At 36.9% G+C, this 19,258-nt stretch overlaps 1 protein-coding gene across 1 annotated transcript in view; it reads left to right on the top strand.

The window, feature by feature from the left end:
- BRIP1 (BRCA1 interacting DNA helicase 1) overlaps positions 1–19,258 on the top strand; it is a 195,283-nt gene that overhangs the window by 76,190 nt on the left and 99,835 nt on the right. Inside the window, 5 exon segments of the mRNA XM_017870816.1 lie at positions 2,405–2,412; positions 2,414–2,557; positions 5,334–5,499; positions 5,928–6,068; positions 10,454–10,615. Coding sequence (XP_017726305.1) covers positions 2,405–2,412; positions 2,414–2,557; positions 5,334–5,499; positions 5,928–6,068; positions 10,454–10,615 — 621 coding nt within the window.

The following is a 19,258-nucleotide window of genomic DNA, read 5'->3' on the forward strand; positions in this document are numbered from 1 at the left end:
TGGCTAAGAAATTTGTCATTATGATTATCAAAATTTGTAGAAATTAATTTTACCAAAGTAGTATACCTATAGAATTTAAAGAGTCAGTTCTGTTGAGAAAAGCATTCCTCTGACCCACTCCTCAATCCCAATTCTCACTTTGGAGTGCACTTTTATCTCTTGTAGTGGTTTCTTCTGATATTTAACCACATTTAAAAAAATAATGTGGGTTCTGCTTCTTTTGAGTTTTCAATTTTAGATGTTCTCTGTTGACTTTCTCTTAATTATAATGATGATTTAGCTCCTTTAGACACACATACACTCTTCTCTGACACACACACACGCATACGCGCTCTCTTCCTCCTTTGCTTCCTGCTTTTCTTCCCTTCTTTCTTTTCTCTCTTCACTCTTTATTCTGCCAGTATAGTTATATTGATATTCAGTGTGGATACCATCATGTGTATGTATTATTATAGCTCACGATAGTAATGTAATGTAGCTTACTTGATTATATTTTTATGCAGCTTTATGTATGTTTCCTGAGAAACTATAATTAACTTTTTATTTATTTTTCCATTGCTTAGTTTTCTATTTTTCTACCCCCCAACCCAGCTGCCAATGTGTGGGTAACCTAACTGGAATTGAGCACGGAGTACTCTCATGATTCAATATGTAGGATTTCATTTAGCCCTTCTGTTTTTAGTACAGCGCCTCACCTTTAGTAGTTTATATTTTCTATATTTTATCAGAGTAAATTGCCAGTGTTCTGCCAGTGTTGGAGAAGGATATTAAGCCTTGATGTAAGGTGTTGCTGAGGGGACTTCATTTTCAAAAGAATAGTTTGGTATTTGTATTTCATTGCAGGGCTGCATATTTTTCCACATTCATGTTGTCTTTCTTGTTTGTTCTTTGTTAGTTTGTTTTTTAAGTCTTTCTACCTATTTGTATTCTTTAATGTTTTGTTCAGTAAGGCTGAATTTTTTTTTTTTTTTTTTTTTTTTTTTGAGATGGAGTCTCGCTCTGCTGCCCAGGCTGGAGTGCAGTGGCGGGATCTTAGCTCACTGCGAGCTCCGCCTCCCGAGTTTACGCCATTCTCCTGCCTCAGCCTCCCGAGTAGCTGGGACTACAGGCGCCCGCCACCTCGCCCGGCTAGTTTTTTGTATTTTAGTAGAGACGGGGTTTCACCGTGTTAGCCAGGATGGTCTCGATCTCCTGACCTCGTGATCCGCCCGTCTCGGCCTCCCAAAGTGCTGGGATTACAGGCTTGAGCCACCGCGCCCGGCCAGCTGATTTTTACTCATAGATTTATGTTGTTTCACAATATATCTGAATACTAAAATGTATCGTTCTTATTTATCCTATTTCCTCGTTTTATTTTCATTGAACACATTTTATTGTCAGACATCAGAGTTGTCACCAATATCTTTTATTGCTTCAGTGTCCAGAATTTTCTCTTACAATCTGGGAAACATACTCTTCTGTTTTCTTATAATTTTGTTTTAATGTCCACACTTTCATCCATTATTAAAACTTATGAGCCATGTAAAGACCAATGAGCCAGTTAACATACGTTTTGTTATTTAACATGTATTGTTTCCTTAAGTCATTTAGCTTTGCTTGTGATATAGTCATATTATTCTCAGCATCAAAATTACTTTCTGGAAATAATTCATGGATTTAAGGCAACATATCAATTCTTTAAAGCCTTTTGGAGAAGCTACTTGCTACATTTTTATTTAATTCCTTACTTCTGAAAGGCACCAAATAATACCCTGATTGCCTGAGAAGTAATGAATCTTCTAAATACTAACTTATTATTGAAGAGTCTTTGACTCTGAGGAGAATTTTGCTAATATGGCAATCTAAAATACATTGTTAGTATTGTGCTGTTAATAATTGTCTTAGTCTGTATCGCTATAAAGAAATACCTGAGGCTGGGTAACTTATAAAGAAAAGAGGTTTATTTGGTTATTGTACAAGAAGCATGTCACCAACATCTGCTTTTGAGAACCTTAGCCTGCTTCTAGTCATGGCAAGAGGTGAAAGGGAGCTGGTTTGTACAGATCATATGGCAAGAGAAGAAGCGAGAGAGAGAAGGGAGGGAGGTGTCAGGCTCTTTTTAACAACCAGCTCTCATGGGAACTAACAGAGCACTAACTCACCTCCTCTCCACCTAGGGAGGATGTTAATCTATTCATGAGGTATCTACCCCCCATGATCTCAAACCTTCCGATATGCCCCACTTCCATTACTGGGGATCACATTTCAATATGAGATTCGGAGAAGTCAGACTATCAAACTATAGCAATTCTGTTCACCTAAAATTTCAATGCATGTTTTGTTTGGGTTTCATTATATTTTTGAGAAGTTTCTTTTTCCAGTTCCCTCCCAACCCCTCTACACTTAATATGGTAATTTCTTATAGGGACATTTTCTGCTGTTCTTCAAAAGAGGAAAAAATCTCACCAATTTATGGTAAAGAGGAGGCAAGAGAAGTACCTATTATTAGTGCATCAACTCAAATAATGCTTAAAGGACTTTTTATGGTGCTTGACTATCTTTTTAGGCAAAATAGCAGGTAAGTGAAGATAACTAATGTGTATTTTCCTTTAAAAATAGCCTAATTTGGGTGCTAGCATGTGTTTAATACATACCAATTTTGGGTGAGTAAATAGGAGAATTGAAAACAAGTGTTACAGATATTATTATATATTTGCTGTTATTGACACAGACTTAGAGGAATTGAAATTAGTCTGATGCTTTTTTGAGACAGGGACTTGCTCTGTCACCCAGGCTGAAGTGCAGTTGTGTGATCACAGCTCACTGCAGCCTCAACCTCCAGGGCTTAAGCAATCCTCCCACCTGTTTCCTGAGTAGCTGGGATTACAGGTGTGCACAACCCACACCCAGCTAATTTTTTAATTTTTATTTTTTTTGTAGAGATGAGATCTCACTATGTTGAACAGGATGGTCTTGAACTCCTGGCCTCAAGTGATCCTCCCACTTCAGCCTCTCAAAGTGCTAGGATTGTAAGCGTGAGCCCACGCCTGGCCAAAATTAGTCTTTTATATTAATGAATATTGAAATCATTAAATATATTTAATTAAATCATATTAAATTGTTATCTTCTATTGCTAAAGTTTTCTTATGTTCTTACAGTGTCAGAAAGTCCCTTTTTTATTGTACGAACTGTAGAAAATGAAAAACAACCAATCCCTCTCATCCTATAACTTAAGTTATAGTAGAACCTAGTTCTGGTATTTTTTTGTGTATGTGGTAAAATATATATAAAATATACCATTTTAACCATTTTATGTATACAACTCTGTGCCATTAAGTACAGTATGTTTGCAATGTTGTACATTGTACTCATTTCCAGAGATTTCCAGAATTTTTTTATCATTCCAAATAGGAATTCTGTACCCATGAAATAATAACTCCCTAGAGTCTTTTCCCTCATCCCCTGCTAACCTGTATTCTATTTTCATCTTATGAAGTCCTTTTTAGGTATTTCACATAAGAGCGATCATACAATGTTTGTCTTTTTTTGTCTGGCTTAATTAGCACAGTGTTTTCAGAGTTCATTTATGCAGTAGCATATATCAGAATTTCATTCCTTTCTATGGCTGAATAACATTCTGTTGTATATATATACCACAGTTTGTTAATTTATTCTTATGTTAATGGACATTCGGGTTGTTTTCATCTTTTGCCTATTGTAAACAATGCTACTATGAATGTTGGTGTACAAATATCTGAGTTCTGCTTTCAGTTCTTCTGGGTGTATATAAGTACCTAGCAGTGGAATTGCAGGATCATATGGTAATGCTGCATTTAACTTTTTGAGAACTCACCATACTGTTTCCCACAGCAACTGCATTCTTTTCCATTCCCATTATCAATACACAAGGGTTCCAATTTCTACACATCCTTGCCAACAGTTTATGTAGCAGCACATATCAGAATTGTTATTTTGCTGACACTTGTTATTTTATTTCTTTAATAATAGCCATCCTAATAGGTATCAAGTGATTTCATCTGGTTTTTATTTGTATTTCCTAATGACTAGAGATGTTGAGAATCTTTTCATGTGCTTATTGGCCAATTGTATGTCTCTTTTGAAGAAATATCTGTTAGAGTCTTTTGCCCATTTTTGAATTACTGTTTTGTTGTTGTTGTTGAGTTGTAGTTATTTATATATTCCGGATGTTAGTCTTGTAAGAGATATATGCTTTACAAATATTTTCTCCCATTCTGTGGGTTGTTTTTTCATTTATTGATAGTGTACTTTGATGCAGAAAAGCTTTTTAATCTTGTTGAAATCCAATTTATCTTTCTCCTTTTTTGTTGTTGCCTGTACTTTTAGTGTCACATGCAGTAAATCATGACCAAATCTGATATCATGAAGATTTCCCCTTTGTTTTCTTTTTTTTTTTTTGAGACGGAGTCTCGCTGTCTCCCAAGTTGGAGTGCAGTGGCGCGATCTTGACTTACCGCAACCTCCACCTCCCGGGTTCACGTCATTCTCCTGCCTCAGCCTCCCGAATAGCTGGGACTACAGGCGCCAACCACCACGCCGGGTTAATTTTTTGTATTTTTAGTAGAGACGGGGTTTCACCGTGTTGGCCAGGCTGGTCTCAAACTCCTGACCTCGTGATCTGCCTGCCTTGGCCTCCCAAAGTGCTGGGATTACAGGTGTAAGCCACCATGCCCGGCCACATTTTATTCTTTTTAAGCTTAGCCGTTTTCTAGATTGATATTGAAAGTAGTTATAAACTGGATGATATCACAGATGTCATTTGGTTTAGCACCTTCATTAAAAGTAGATGAAGGCTGAGACTCAGGTTTCAAAGGAATGTAAGAATTTTATAATTTGTTGCTAATACTTTAAAAACTTTCAGTAAAAATTATCTTTCTGTTTTCTCGTGTAATAAAAAAGTATAACCCACCTTTTAGTTTCTTTAACCATAATGCTGTTTTCTATTTTGTAACTCATCATATAGTAGAGCATGCAGAGAGCTCTGGACTGGGAGTTAGGAGGCCTGTATTTTAATTCTGCTTCTGCCCTGACATATGTAATGTTTGAAAATGAGGTTAGGAAGTAGCTGGTAAAAGATAGATGGTTAGATGATTTCTAATATTCCCTCTGAGAATCAGTTGATTCTATGATTTAATAACTTAATTAATATCAGAATTACTGAATTTAATTAATGGTAAGGAGGATGTTATTTTTGAATAGGAAGGTACCAGCTCTTTCAAATGAGTTTTAATGTAATCAGTTTCTATATTGTATGTAGCTGGGTCATAGGTTTTATAAAGTTTTGCCACTTAATTAGCATTTTCTTTGCATCTAGATTTGCAGATGATTATAAAATTGCGATTCAACAGACTTACTCCTGGACAAATCAGATTGATATTTCAGATAAAAATGGGTTGTTGGTTCTACCAAAAAATAAGAAACATTCACGACAGAAAACTGCAGTTCGTGTGCTAAACTTTTGGTGCTTAAATCCAGCTGTGGTAAGCTCATCATGTAAATGGAGATTTTGTCTTCCTGCTCAGTACCAGCATTTTAAAAAATGTGGTTGACTCTTTTAAAGATAGTTGTTTGTTGTTGTTGTTGTTGTTTTGAGGCAGGGTCTTGGTCATCACCCAGGCTGGAGTGCAGTGGTGCAATCTAGCTCACTGCAGCCTTGACCTCCCGGGCTCAAGCGATCCTCCCACCTTAGCCTCCCCAGTACCTGGGACTATAGGTAAGGGTCACCATGCTCGGCTAATTTTTCTATTTTTTGTAGAGATGGGGTTTCACCATATTGCCCAGGCTGGTCTCCTAGACTCAAGCGATCTTTCTGCTTCAGCCTCCCAAAGTGCTGGGATTACAGGTGTGAGCCACTTTGCCCAGCTTCTTTTAAAGATAATTTTATTTATCTAATGTTGTTTTCCTTTAGGCCTTTTCAGATATTAATGGCAAAGTTCAGACTATTGTTTTGACATCTGGTACATTATCACCAATGAAATCCTTTTCGTCAGAACTTGGTGTTACATTTACTGTCCAGCTGGAGGCTAATCATGTCATTAAAAATTCACAGGTTAGTTGTTTTTTTTTTTTTGAAGGCCTTCAGTGTTTCTACTTACTTCAGTATAACTCTATATAAACAAGTTAGAAGGTACCTGAAGTGTCAGGAAGTAAATCTTGATAGGAAATTCAACATTCCAGTTTTACAATAAAAGAAAATCTGTCAGCTACTTAATAGTGTGTCAACAGAAGGAAATAATTCAGTCACTTGGGATGCAAAAGGCTGTATTTCAGCTTCTTTTAAATAAGTTTTAGTTTTGTAATGAAAACAAAATTTTGATTTATTTAGTTCTCATGGTATAATTATTTTTGTATTGTGAAGTGTGTATTTAGTTTAGTTTAGTTGTATTGTAGGTGTAGGTTTATTTGTTGGGATGGAGGGTCTGCGTCTGGTGGCGCAGGTCTCGGAGGGCAGTGGTGGTGATCTGTGGTCGGCTCGGGGTTTGGAGAGAGATTCTCCCGCCGTGCGGTCCGCCGGGTGCGCCTCGTCAGATGTAGCTGAGAGTTAGAGGTGTGCGGCCGACGCCGTGCGAAGTTGTGTTTATGTGTTTTGGATTGTGTAGTAAGGGAGATGGGGGGTTTGCCATGGTTGTCCAGGGCGTATGTGAACTCCTGCCTCAATTCGATGCACTGCTCGGCTCCCAAAGTGTTGGATTGACAGACACCATGCCCAGCCTATTTTATATCTTTATTTACTTATCTCTGTATTTTATTTTTACTTTTTTTTCTTTTTTTTTTTTTTTTTTGAGAAGGAGTCTTCACTCCTGTCACCCAGGCTGGAGTGCTGGCCAGATCCAGCTCCTGCAAACCTCCGCCTCCCGGGTTTACGCCATTCTCGGCTGGCTAGCCTCCCGAGTGAGCTGGGATACAGGCGCCGCCACAATCGCCCGGCTAGTTTTTTGTATTTTTTTTAGTAGAGACGGGATTTCACCATGTTAGCCAGGATGGTCTCGATCTCCTGACCTCGTGATCCGCCCGCCTCGGCTCCCAAAGTGCTGGGATTACAGGCTTGAGCCCCGCGCAACCGGACCACTTATTATTTTTTGAGACACGATTTTGCTCTGTCGCTCACCAGGCGGGGTGCAGTGGTGCGATTCAGCTCACTGCAGCCTTCGTCTCCTGGATTCAGGCCACTCTCCTGCCTCAACCTTCTGATGTAGCCATGGGTTATGAGTGTGTGCCAACAATGCCTTTTCATTTTTGTATTTTTAGTAGAGATGGGGTTTTGACATGTGGCAGACTTTATCTTTTTTTTTTTTTTTTTTTTTTTTTTTTTTTTTTTTTGAAGACGGAGTCCTCGCCTCGTCGCCCAGGCTGGAGTGGAGTGGCGCGATCTCCGGATCACTGCCAAGCTCTCCGGTTCCACGCATTCCATCTCCGCCTCAGCCTCACGAGTAGCTGGGCTACAGGCGCCGCACCGTCGCCCAGCCTTAGTTTTTTGGTATTTTTTAGTAAGACGGGTTTCACCATGTTAGCAGGATGGTCTGATCTCGTGACCTCGTGATCACCCACCTCGACTCCCAAAGTGATGGGATTACAGGATTGAGCCCGCCCAGCCTATTTATCTTTTTAGAGACAAGGTCTCGCTATGTTGCCCAGGCTGGCTTCAAACTCCTGGGCTCAAGCAGTCCACCTGCCTCAGTGTCCTGAGTAGCTGGGACTACAGGCATGTACTACCATGCCCAGCTTGTATAATTATTTATGCTTCTCTTTTCCATTAGACTATAGTGTATCCTGATTCTTCCTTTTACATTCACATTCTTTCTCTATGCCTAGATTAATAGCTGGTATTTAGCAAGTGTTCAGCACGTTTGAATATCTGAAATGAATTAAACGTACTCATGTTTTATAACGATGCCTACTAAATGTTATTTTAATTTTTGTAGAAATGTATAGATTATCATTTTTCATTATGCCTTCTGGTTTCTTTTTATGAAGTATTTTAAAGTAGTTAGGCACACAGGTGATGTTAAGCTGTGGTTAATGCTAAAGTGGTTAAGTTAACATCACCTGTGTGCCTAACACAAGGCTAGTTCTTTGTTAAGCTATATACACAGGTTTATGGTGGGAACATTTGTGGTTCTCACAATTACCTGGGAGCAACTACAGCATTTGGTAGTTGGGAACCTAGAATGCTAAACTCCTATGTAACTAAGAATTGTGCTTTCCAAATGCCAGAGTGTTCCTGTTGAGAAATGTGACTATAAACAGCAGTGAAGGAAGAATACATGTTCCACATTTTCAAGTTGCTTTCTTTAGAGACACAGATAAATATAGGAAGTTGGTAAATTCAGCATACGTTTTCTTATAAGAATGTTGTTACAGGCTCTATGTTCTCAACCTACTGCACAAAAGTCCATTTGACCTGTAATGTCTCTGAATTATAATAATGTAGTTGTGCAGCTGGATTCTGTTATACTATAATATTTTCCTTCAACTTAAATTTTTTAAAAACTTTTAATTGTGGTAGAATATACATGACATAAAATTTGCCATCTTAACCATTTTTGAGTATACAGCTCAGTCGTATTAAGTATGTATATATTGTTGTGCAACCAATCTCAAGACATTCTCCTCTTGAAAAACTGAAACTCTGTTCCCATTAAACAATAGCTCTCTATTCTCCCCCTTCCCCAACTCCTGGTAACTACCATTCTACTTTCTGTTTCTCTGAATCCTATTACTATAAATACTTCATATAAGTGGAATCATAAAGTATTTGTCATTTTTGTGACTGGCTTATTTTACTTAGCATAATGTCCTCAAGGTTTGTCCATGTTGCAGATAATGTCTTCAAAGTTCATCTATGTTGTAGTATGTGCCAGTTTCTTCTTTAAAGGTGAATAATGTTTCATGTGTGTATATGCCTGTGATTTTTATAATATATATTTGGTCTTCCACTCCCTTTCTTGGCATACAACTCCTAAAATCCTTAGAATCTCCAAAGTGATATTCTGTATGCTAATGAGATGACTAATGGTAGGGGGCCCCTAGGTAGCATCAGGATGGGGGCTGGTCTCCAGAAAGACCAAGACATGATAGGAGAGTTGGGATTTTCACCCCCATTCCTCAACCTCTGGGGAGGGCTTGGGGGAGATGGTGCTAAAGGTTAAATTTATTTTAATATCTAGTGGTTTAATCAATCATGCCTACATAATGAAGCCTCCATAAAAACCTAAAAGGACAGGGTTCAGAGAACTTCCAGATAGCTGAACACTTGGAGGTTCCTGGAGGGTGATGTGCCTGGGAATTGAAGCTCTGAGCCCCTTCCCACATACATCTCTTTATCTGTATCCTTTGTAATATCTTTTATAACAAATCAATAAGTGTAGGTAAATGTGTCCCTGGGTTCTATGAGCAGCTCTACCAAATTAATTGAACCCAAGCAGAGGGTTGTGGGATGCCCGATTTCTAGCTGATCAGTCAGAAGCACAAGTAAAACAACTGTGACTGGCAACAGAAATCAGGGGCAGTCTTGGGAACTGAGCCCTCAACCTCTGGGATCTGAAGTTATCTTCCAGTAGATAGTGTCAGAATTGAATTGAATTAGAGGACACCCAGTTGATGTCTGTTGCAGAATTGATTGTTTGCTTGGTATGTGGAGAAAACCTCCCACACATTTGGTCACAGAAGTTTTCTGTGTTGATTGCTGTGGTGTGAGAGCAAAGGAAAACGTTTGTTTTTTTCTACTCAATGCTACATTTTGATAATTTATTCATCTATTGATTCTTTCAACTGTATTTCAAAATAATTAGAAATTTCAGAAAAGTTGGAAAGATAATATTAATATTGTGAGTATCTTTATATCCTTCACCTAGATTCATCACTTGTTAACATTTTGCACAATTTCTTCTGTCTCTCTCCGTCTCTTTACATATAAGGGAGATAGAATTGCAAATAACTGTAAGCTGTGGTGGGTATGATTTTTTCTATGACTAAGGATCTTTGAGCACCAGTGAATTTTTGAAAGAGTAGTTCCTGTCGTTTTTGAGACTTGCCTATGGCAAATTATACTGGCCTTCATCCCTAGTATTTTGGAATTATCTGATTCTGCTATTGGTATATTATATTCATCATTTCACTTGTTCATTTATTCACCTAACAGAAATTTGTTACATGCTTACATTTTGCAAAGCTATTAAGTAAATAAAGACAGATACAACCTGTTTTGCTTTCAAAGAATTTTCACTCTAAGAGAATTTAGTGATCTGCCTAAAGCAAAACTTTTATAAATTAAATCTGTATACAATTAATTAAAGGTAATAGAAAACCCCTGACAATTTAAAATAAATTTTGTTAAACTTGTTGCTTGATCTTTTATGTAAATACTTCCAAATAAATATTAATTTCCATGCCTTTTTCAGGCATAACTCTAATAATGACATATTCATATTCTAGGTTTGGGTTGGTACCATTGGGTCAGGCCCCAAGGGTCGGAATCTCTGTGCTACCTTCCAGAATACTGAAACATTTGAGTTCCAAGATGAAGTGGGGGCACTTTTGTTATCTGTGTGCCAGACTGTGAGCCAAGGAATTTTGTGTTTCTTGCCATCTTACAAGGTAAGAGAATGTTTGTTTCTTTTGCCTTTAAATAATAATTTACATTTTAAACATTGTCATGCTAATTTAAAAATTACCACAGTAAGCTTCCTAGGGTAGAGGCAACAAGGTAATAATTATAGTTTTCTAAACATCATATATTATTTTACTTATTTTTTGATTAAGATACTGCCTGATCATCCTACCTCTGTTTTACTTAAAAGTCTGAAAGAGCAAGGCTGGACATGGTGGCTTGTGCCTGTAATCCCAGCAGTTTGGGAGGCTGAGCTGGGAGGATCACTTGAGCCTAGGAGTTCAAGACCAGCCTGGGGAACATGGTGAAACTCTCTGCCTCTGCAAAATACAAAAATTAGCTGGGCATGGTGGCACAGACCTATAGTTTCAGCTACTTGGGAGGCTAAGGTGGGAGGATTGCTTGAGCCCAGGAGGTTGAGGCTACAGTAAGCCATGATTACACCCCTGCACTCCAGCGTGGGCAACAGAATAAGACTCTCTTTAAAATAAAATAAAATAATCTGAAAGAATGAAAGTCTTCAAGTAATATTAGTTATATAGAAGAAGTGTTTATGTGTACATTATTTTTATTCTTAGGGACAAGTTGATATTTTCAGAGTAGAAAGGAAAGGAGCATTCCTTTTATTTTCATAAATTACATTTCTGAATGTTTCATTAAAGTTAATCTAAGCTAAACTTTCTTTGTTGCCCTCATTTTACTTCATGTGTCTGGCCAGAAGAATTTTGTTGTTGTTTTTAGAGTCACTCTGATTTTTAATATTTTTTTTTAGTTAATTTGAAATTATTTAGTATATTTTGGTCCTCCTAATAATCAAAGCATTGAAACCACATATAATTCCTGAAAGTAACATCACATTGTATAAAAATCTAACCTAAATCCAATGTAGAGAAGTGGCATTCCTTCTCTTTTTTCCACAGGAAGTTATACCTCTAAGGACAGAAGCATTTGGAAATAATATATTTGAATGACAATATTGATACTTTTCATTCTTCTATTGTCTTTTTATATATATGTACTTCAATAGCTAGGGATACACTAAAGCAATTAGTCTCTTGTAGATAAAATAAAGGATTTGTTTTCAAAAAAAGTCAGATAATTTTTTACAAGAATATCTAAAATAAAATGGACATAAACATTTTAAAATTCTTAATAGAAAACAAGATGTATTCCAGTGTGAACATTTACACCAACCAGTTATATTTAGGAAAACTAGTAATTAAACTTGACAGTAAGTCATACAATAAAACATGTAGGGAGTTGGTCTTACCTAATAAAATTTGTAAAACTTTTAATTCTTAAATATGGAGACAAATGTCTTCCGGGAAATTGGAAGAAAAGTTATTTATGGGATTATGGAAACTGCACTCACTCCGCAATTATGTAAGAGATAAAAGCAAAATCTTATTGCATTGCTAAAACCTTTTTATATTTTCCAGTCATAGTCACAAAAAGGGAGATAGGAGATGTCTGGGTGACATTTTTCTGCTAGGCTTGGAATACATATAGCAGACAGTATGAATTTTAGTTACAGACATTTATAATTGGGTGACTAGACACTGTAACGTTGAAATAACTTGTTAGTGATTGTATATATATTAGCAAAATGAATAGATTATTTTTCTGCTTCTACCTTTTCAATTAAAAATAAAGACACAAGAAATCCTTCAAACATATTTTGTTCCCATTTAGTTTATCTCTTTGATTAATTGTGAAATTAATTGTTCTGCAGGTTTTTGTTTAATTTTTTTGTGGCGTAAAACAGTAAACATTTATTATCTCATAGTTTCTTTTTTTTATTATTATACTTTAAGTTCTAGGGTACATGTGCACAATGTGCAGGTTTGTTACATATGTATACATGTGCCATGTTGGTTTGCTGCACCTATCATTTACATTAGGTATTTCTCCTAATGCTATCCCTCCCCACTTCCCCCACCCTAAAACAGGCCCCGCTGTGTGATGTTCCCCACCCTGTGTCCAAATGTTCTCATTGTTCAATTCCCGCCTATGAGTGAGAACATGCGGTGTTTGGTTTTCTGTCCTTGTGATACTTTGCTGTGAATGATGGTTTCCACGCTTCATCCATTCCCTGCAAAGGACATGAATCATCCTTTTTTATGGCTGCATAGTATTCCATGGATGTATATGGACCACATTTTCCTTTATCTGTCTACATTGATGAACCATGGTGGGTTGGTTCCCAAGTCTATTTTGCTACTTGTGAATAGTGCTCGGCCATAAACATACACTAATGCATGTGGTCTTTATAGGTAGCATGATTTATAATCCTTTTGGGTATATACCTGGTAATGGGATCGCAGGTTCAAATGCGTATTGCTAGTTGTAGCTCCTTGAGGAACACCGCGACTGTCTTCCACAGTGGTTAAAACTAATTCATGCTCCCACCACAGTGTAAAAGCGTCCTATTTGTCACATCCCTCCTGTATCTGTTGTTTCTTGACTTTTTAATGATCACATCTCTAACCTGTGTGAGATGGTATTCTCATTGTGGTTTTGATTTGCCATTCTCTGCATGACCAGTATGATGGCTCATTTTTTCTGTCTATTGGCTGCACAAATGTCTTTTGAGAAGTGTCTGTTCATATCCTTTGCCCACTTTTTGATGGGGTTGTTGTTTTCTTGTAAATTTGTTTAAGTTCTTTGTAGATTCTGGATATTAGCCCTTTGTCAGGTGGGTAGATTGCAAAAATTTTCTCCCATTCTGTAGGGATGGGAGCCTACAGAATGTTCTGTAGGCGGTTCACTCTGATGGTAGTTTCTTTTGCTGTACAGAAGCTCTTTAGTTTAATTAGATCCCATTTGTCAATTTTGGCTTTTGTTGCCATTGCTTTTGGTGTTTTAGTCATGAAGTCTTGGCCGTTGCCTATGTCCTGAATGGTATTGCCTAGGTTTTCTTCTAGGGTTTTTATGGTTTTAGGTCTAAGATTTAAGTCTTTAATCCATCTTGAATTAATTTTTGTATGAAGTGTAAGGAAGGGATCCAGTTTCAGCTTTCTACATGTGGCTAGCCAGTTTTCCCAGCACCATTTATTAACTAGGGAATCCTTTCCCCCTTGCTTGTTTTTATCAGGTTTATCAGGTTTTGTCAGGTTTTGTTTTGTCAGGTTTGTCAGTTAATTGTTCTGCAGGTTTTGTTTAATTCTTTTAAACTTTTTGTTTATTGTCTGCTTGTGTTGGTTGTATTTGTCTTTTTAATTGATTTGTATGGGCTTTTAAATATATAGTATGGATAGTAATCCTTTATAAAACATATCATAGAAACTTTCTTATTTGTTATTTGTCATTGAATTCTTTATTTTAATTTTTTTTTAGCTTTACATAATTTATCAAAATAATTCTTATACATTATTAAATAATGTTAGAATGGTTATAATGAAAAAATAGCATCTCCCTTCACTAATACTGTTCCTCCTTTCTTCCCAGTCCCACATCCCCAGAGGCTTTGCCGGTCTTTTATTTATTTTTCTGATATTTATTGTCATTTCTGATTGTGGTGAAATATGCATAACAAAATTTAACTCTGTTTTTTTTTTTTTTTTTTTTTTTTTTTTTGAGACGGAGTTTCACCTTTGTTGCCCGGTCTGGAGTGCAATGGCATGATCTTGGCTCACGGCAACCTCTGCCTCCCAGGTTCAAGTGATTCTTCTGCCTCAGCCTCCCTAGTAGCTGGAATTGCAGGCATGCGCCACCACGCCCGGCTAATTTTGTATTTTTAGTAGAGATGGGGTTCCTCCAGATTAGTCAGGCTGGTCTCAAACTCCTGACCTCAGATGATCTGCCCACCTCGGCCTCCCAAAGTGCTGAGATTACAGGCATGAGCCACTGCCTTTGGCCTTAGCATTTTTTGTATGTGTACAATTAAGCACATTTGCAATGTTAGACAACCGTGACCACTATCTATTTCCAGAACCTTTCATCATACCAAATAAGAACTCTGTTCCCATGAAATAACTCCCCAGATTCCTTTTCCCCATTTCCTGTTACCCTCTAGTATTCTTTCTGTCTCCATGAATTTGGCTATTGTAGCTACTTCATATAAGTGGAATCATACAATATTTGTCCTTTGTTTCTGATTTATTTCATTAACCATAATGTTTTCAGGGTTCATCCATCTTGTAGCATACATCAGAATCCTTTTTATGGCAGAATAATATTTCATTATATATATACATATATATGTGTGTATATATAGAGATATATATATATCTCACATTTGCTTATCCATCCATCTGTCGATGGGTATTTTGATTGTTTCTACCTTTTGCCTGTTGTGAATAATGCTGCTATGAACATTGGTGTACAAATATCTATTTGTGACCTTGCTTTCAATTCATTTGCATATATATTTAGAAATGTAATTTCTGGATCATGTGATAATTCTAAATTTAACTTTTTTTTTTTTGAGATGGAGTCTCGCTCTGTCACCCAGGCTGGAGTGCAGTGGCACCATCTCGGCTCATTGCAACCTCCACCTCCCGGGTTCCAGTGATTCTCCTGCCTCAGCCTCCTGAGTAGCTGGGATTACAGGTGTGTGCCAACACGTCTGGCTAATTTTTGTGTATTTTTAATAGAGACAGGGTTTTACCATGTTGGCCAGGCTGGTCTTGAACTCCTGACCTCAGGTGATCTGCCCGCCTCAACCTCCCAAAGTGCTGGGATCACAGGTGTGAACTACCACGCCCAGCCTAAATTTAACTTTTTGAAGAACCACCAAACTCTTTTTTTAATAGTCAATGCATAATTTAGATTCCCACCAGGAGTGCACAAGGATTCCAATTTTTCCACATTTTGGCCAACACTTGTTATTTTATGTTTTTTTGATAATAGCCTTTCTAATGGGTATAAAATGTAGTGTCTCCTTGTGGTTTTGATTTGCAGTTCCCTGAAGACTAGTGAGGTTAAACATATTTTCATGTGCTTATTAGTAATTCAGACATCTTCTTTAGAAAAATGCCTATTCAAATCCTTTGCCCATTTTGCATTGAATCATTTTAGTATATTCACAAAGTTGTGTAATCGTCACCACTGTCTAATTCCAGAATATTTTTCTGACTCCAGAAAGAAACTCCTTACTCATTAACAGTCACTGCCTACTCTTACCTGCTATTCCCTAGTATCTACTAATCTGCTGTTTCTATAGATTTGCCTTTTCTGAACATTTCATCTAAATTGAATCATACAATATATGACTTTTGTGTCTGTCTTTTCATATAGTGTAATGTTTCCATGTTCATCGTTATAGGATGAATTAATACTTTATTCCTTTTTATGGCTGAGTAATATTCCTTTTACTTTGAACCTATTTGTATCTAAATTTAAAGTATGTCTTTTATAGACAGCATATAGTTGGAGCATTTAAAAAAATTCATTCTGCTTATCTCTGCCTTTTAACTGGAGTGTTTACTCCATTTATGTTTAATGTAATTAGTGATAAGTTGGTGTCTACGAATGCCACTTTGCTGTTTGTTTTCTGTGTATCTGGTGCCTTTTCCCCCTCTATTTCTCTGTCATTGCCTTTTGAATCTAATAGATATTTTCTAATGTGCCATTTAAATTTTTCTAATGTGTCACTTTAATTCCCTTGGCTTTTCTTTTACTGTGTATTTTTTAGTTGTTTTCTTAGTGGTTGTCCTGGCAATTATAGTTAAAATCTTACATAGTTTGAACTAATACTAATTAAATTTTCAATAGAATGCAGAAGCTTTAATCCTATGTAGCTGTTTTTTTATCCTACCTTCTTTGTGTCATTATTATCATAAAAATTACGTCTTTACACATTGTATGTCTCTCAACACAGATTTATAATTATTACCTTTTGCAACTGACTTTCAAATCAGATAGAAAAAAATTAAAAACAAATTTTATACTGTCTTTTATAACTACCTTGTAGTTATCTTGACCGGTGCTCTTTAATTGATTCTTAGTATGGACTTGAATTACTCTCCAATGTCCCTAAAAACGTATTCTTAAATAGAATCTGAGCCTTGCAGCTGGCTGTCTCTGTTGTAATCCTCTGCTGTTATTCTGGAGCCCTGTTGATGTTGTGGTAAGGTATGGGGAATGGGAAGCATCTTCTAATCCTATGATTATGTCTCAATCTTTTAGCATCACTGTGTCCCTTGCCTGTGACCTTCACAAGTGTTTCTGAACTCTTCATTCATATCATAAGATTAGATGGCAGGGAACTGCAGTTTAGGAAATGATCCCTTCCCTCATGTTGGATAAGGATCTGGTAAAATCTTCCTTACTGGCAGACTGGCCTTTGTTTTAGAGAATGCGTTGAACGTATTTCAAAATGGTTGTTTTTTTCCTTCCTCCTGCCAGAAACAGTAGGGTTTTTCTTGGCTCTTTACTATGGGGACCTGGTGGGATTTTTGGTGGTAATATCTTAAAAAATGTGGGCCCCCTGGCAAGATTACAGCCCCTAGGAGTTTCTTACTTATAACCTAGTTAACATTTTATCTCCAGCAATTAATCAAAATTATCTATTTCTGTCAATTTGTGTTTTAGTGGGCATTGTCCCAGTAAGCATGTCTTGACCATGATTCTCTATATTTACCTGTCTCTCCAGATTTCAGGGTGGCAGTTTGCCTTGTGACCTCAGTTCTCAGATGGATCCCAGAAAAGTCATTGATTTTTAGTTTAACTTGTCTCTGTTGTAAAACAGGTGTGATGACTTCCAGTTCTTTACATATTGGAGCTGAAATCAGAAATCCAATAAAATTAGCAAAAATAAATTTGCTATTGAGTTTCAGAATCTAGACATAAGAGCAAACCAGCACATTATTATAATCTTTTGTCAGTACCATTGTCAATTCTCACATAATACAGTGACTGCAGTTATTAAATGTATTGATATTATGCCATTTCAAAGGGGTTTAACATTGACCATGCAGAAGACAGAAAGCCTACATTAGAATTCATTTCAGGGGGACATTAGGAACCAGGATTGAAATATAATTAGATGGGTTGTATTAGTTCTATGTTGTTGCATAACAAATTACCACAAAATTAGCACCGTAGAACAATACACATTATCTTACTCTTTCTGTGGGTCAGGAGTCTGGGCATGGCTTAGCTGGGTTTTTCTTCTCAGTGTGTTACAAGGCTCCCAGTGGGGTCACCTGTGGTTGTGGTCTCACTAGAGACTTGACTGGGGAAAGATTAGCTTCCAGGGTCCCTCAGTTTGTTTGCAGAATTTATCCCTTGTAATTACAGGACTGAGTGAGATACCCAGTCTTTTGCGGGCTGTTGGCTAAGGATGACTCTTAGGTCTTAAAGGTTGCATTCAGGTCCTAGTCATATGGCCCTCTCAACAACATGGCAGCTTATTACTACTACTGCTTTTTTTCTTCTTCTTCTTCTTCTTCAAAGCCAACAAAGATGTCTCTTCTATAGGGGGGCATTGTATCTTTTAAGGACTCTTACCTGATTAAGTCAGGCCCACCCAAGATAATCTCCCTTTTGATTAACTCAGAATCAATTAAGGTAGACCCTAATTACATTCATAAAATCTCCTCATCTTTACTACATAATATAATCTAATCATGGGAGTAAAATCTTATTTTTATCTCACAACGGGGAGAAGTTTATGCAGGTTGTATATAGGGAGTGGGAATCTTAGGGGCCATCATAAACTTTTTATCACAGGGGTTAATTTATCAGGGTAAGAAAAAGGTGAGGAAGAACCATTAGAATAAAGATTGTGACTATGGCATATGAAAATATTAATAAAAGTGAAATTATATTTATGAACTTTAGTTAGGTAGCAAAGGTATCATAACTGCACATAATAAGCTCTCCATAAATGCTTGACGAATAAACACACAAATGAATGGAGACTAACTCTTATTGTTCCAAGTCTTTCTTATTGCCTTTGAAGTTAGAAGTATTTTAGAACTACAAACTAAAATTCCTGTGCTTTGCTTGTAAAGCAATACATCCTAATTCCACATACTAATACTTATTTTGTATTGAGAAAGAACTTTAAATATCTTTAGTTGAATTTCTTTAAAATACCAAAATATTTATATTGAGAGCCTTGCTTATATTTAAGATGTTCCTGAGAAATCTCATAACTTTGCTTCACATTTATTTTATTTACTTAATCCATTGGAGAAATTATTATTGAGTACATACTTTGTGCAGAGTACTGCACTAAGTGCTGTTAAAGATTCAAAAATGAACAAGTTACTATCTTTTCAAGAAGATTTCAGTTTGGGTTATGGTATAAAATAAGTGTACACATCCTTGCATTATTTGACAAAATTTATAATCACTAGAGTGATTAAGAAGAATGATAATGGAATTAAGAGTAGGAAGAGATCATATGTGATTGAATGAAGCAGAGAAGCTTCCTAGAGGAGGTGGTTGGTATTTCAGTGGGTATTAAAGAAAGGCGGATAGATTTCTTTTTTTGTTTTTTTGTTTTTTTTTTGAGATAGAGTCTCGCTCTGTCGCCCAGGCTGGAGTGCAGTGGCCGGATCTCAGCTCACTGCAAGCTCCGCCTCCCGTGTTTACGCCATTCTCCTGCCTCAGCCTCCCGAGTAGCTGGGACCACAGGCGCCCGCCACCTCACCCGGCTAGTTTTTTTGTATTTTCTAGTA

Source organism: Rhinopithecus bieti, unplaced genomic scaffold (genome assembly GCF_001698545.2).
Source record: "Rhinopithecus bieti isolate Rb0 unplaced genomic scaffold, ASM169854v2 scaffold_5497, whole genome shotgun sequence".
NCBI classification, from domain to species: Eukaryota; Metazoa; Chordata; class Mammalia; order Primates; family Cercopithecidae; genus Rhinopithecus; species Rhinopithecus bieti.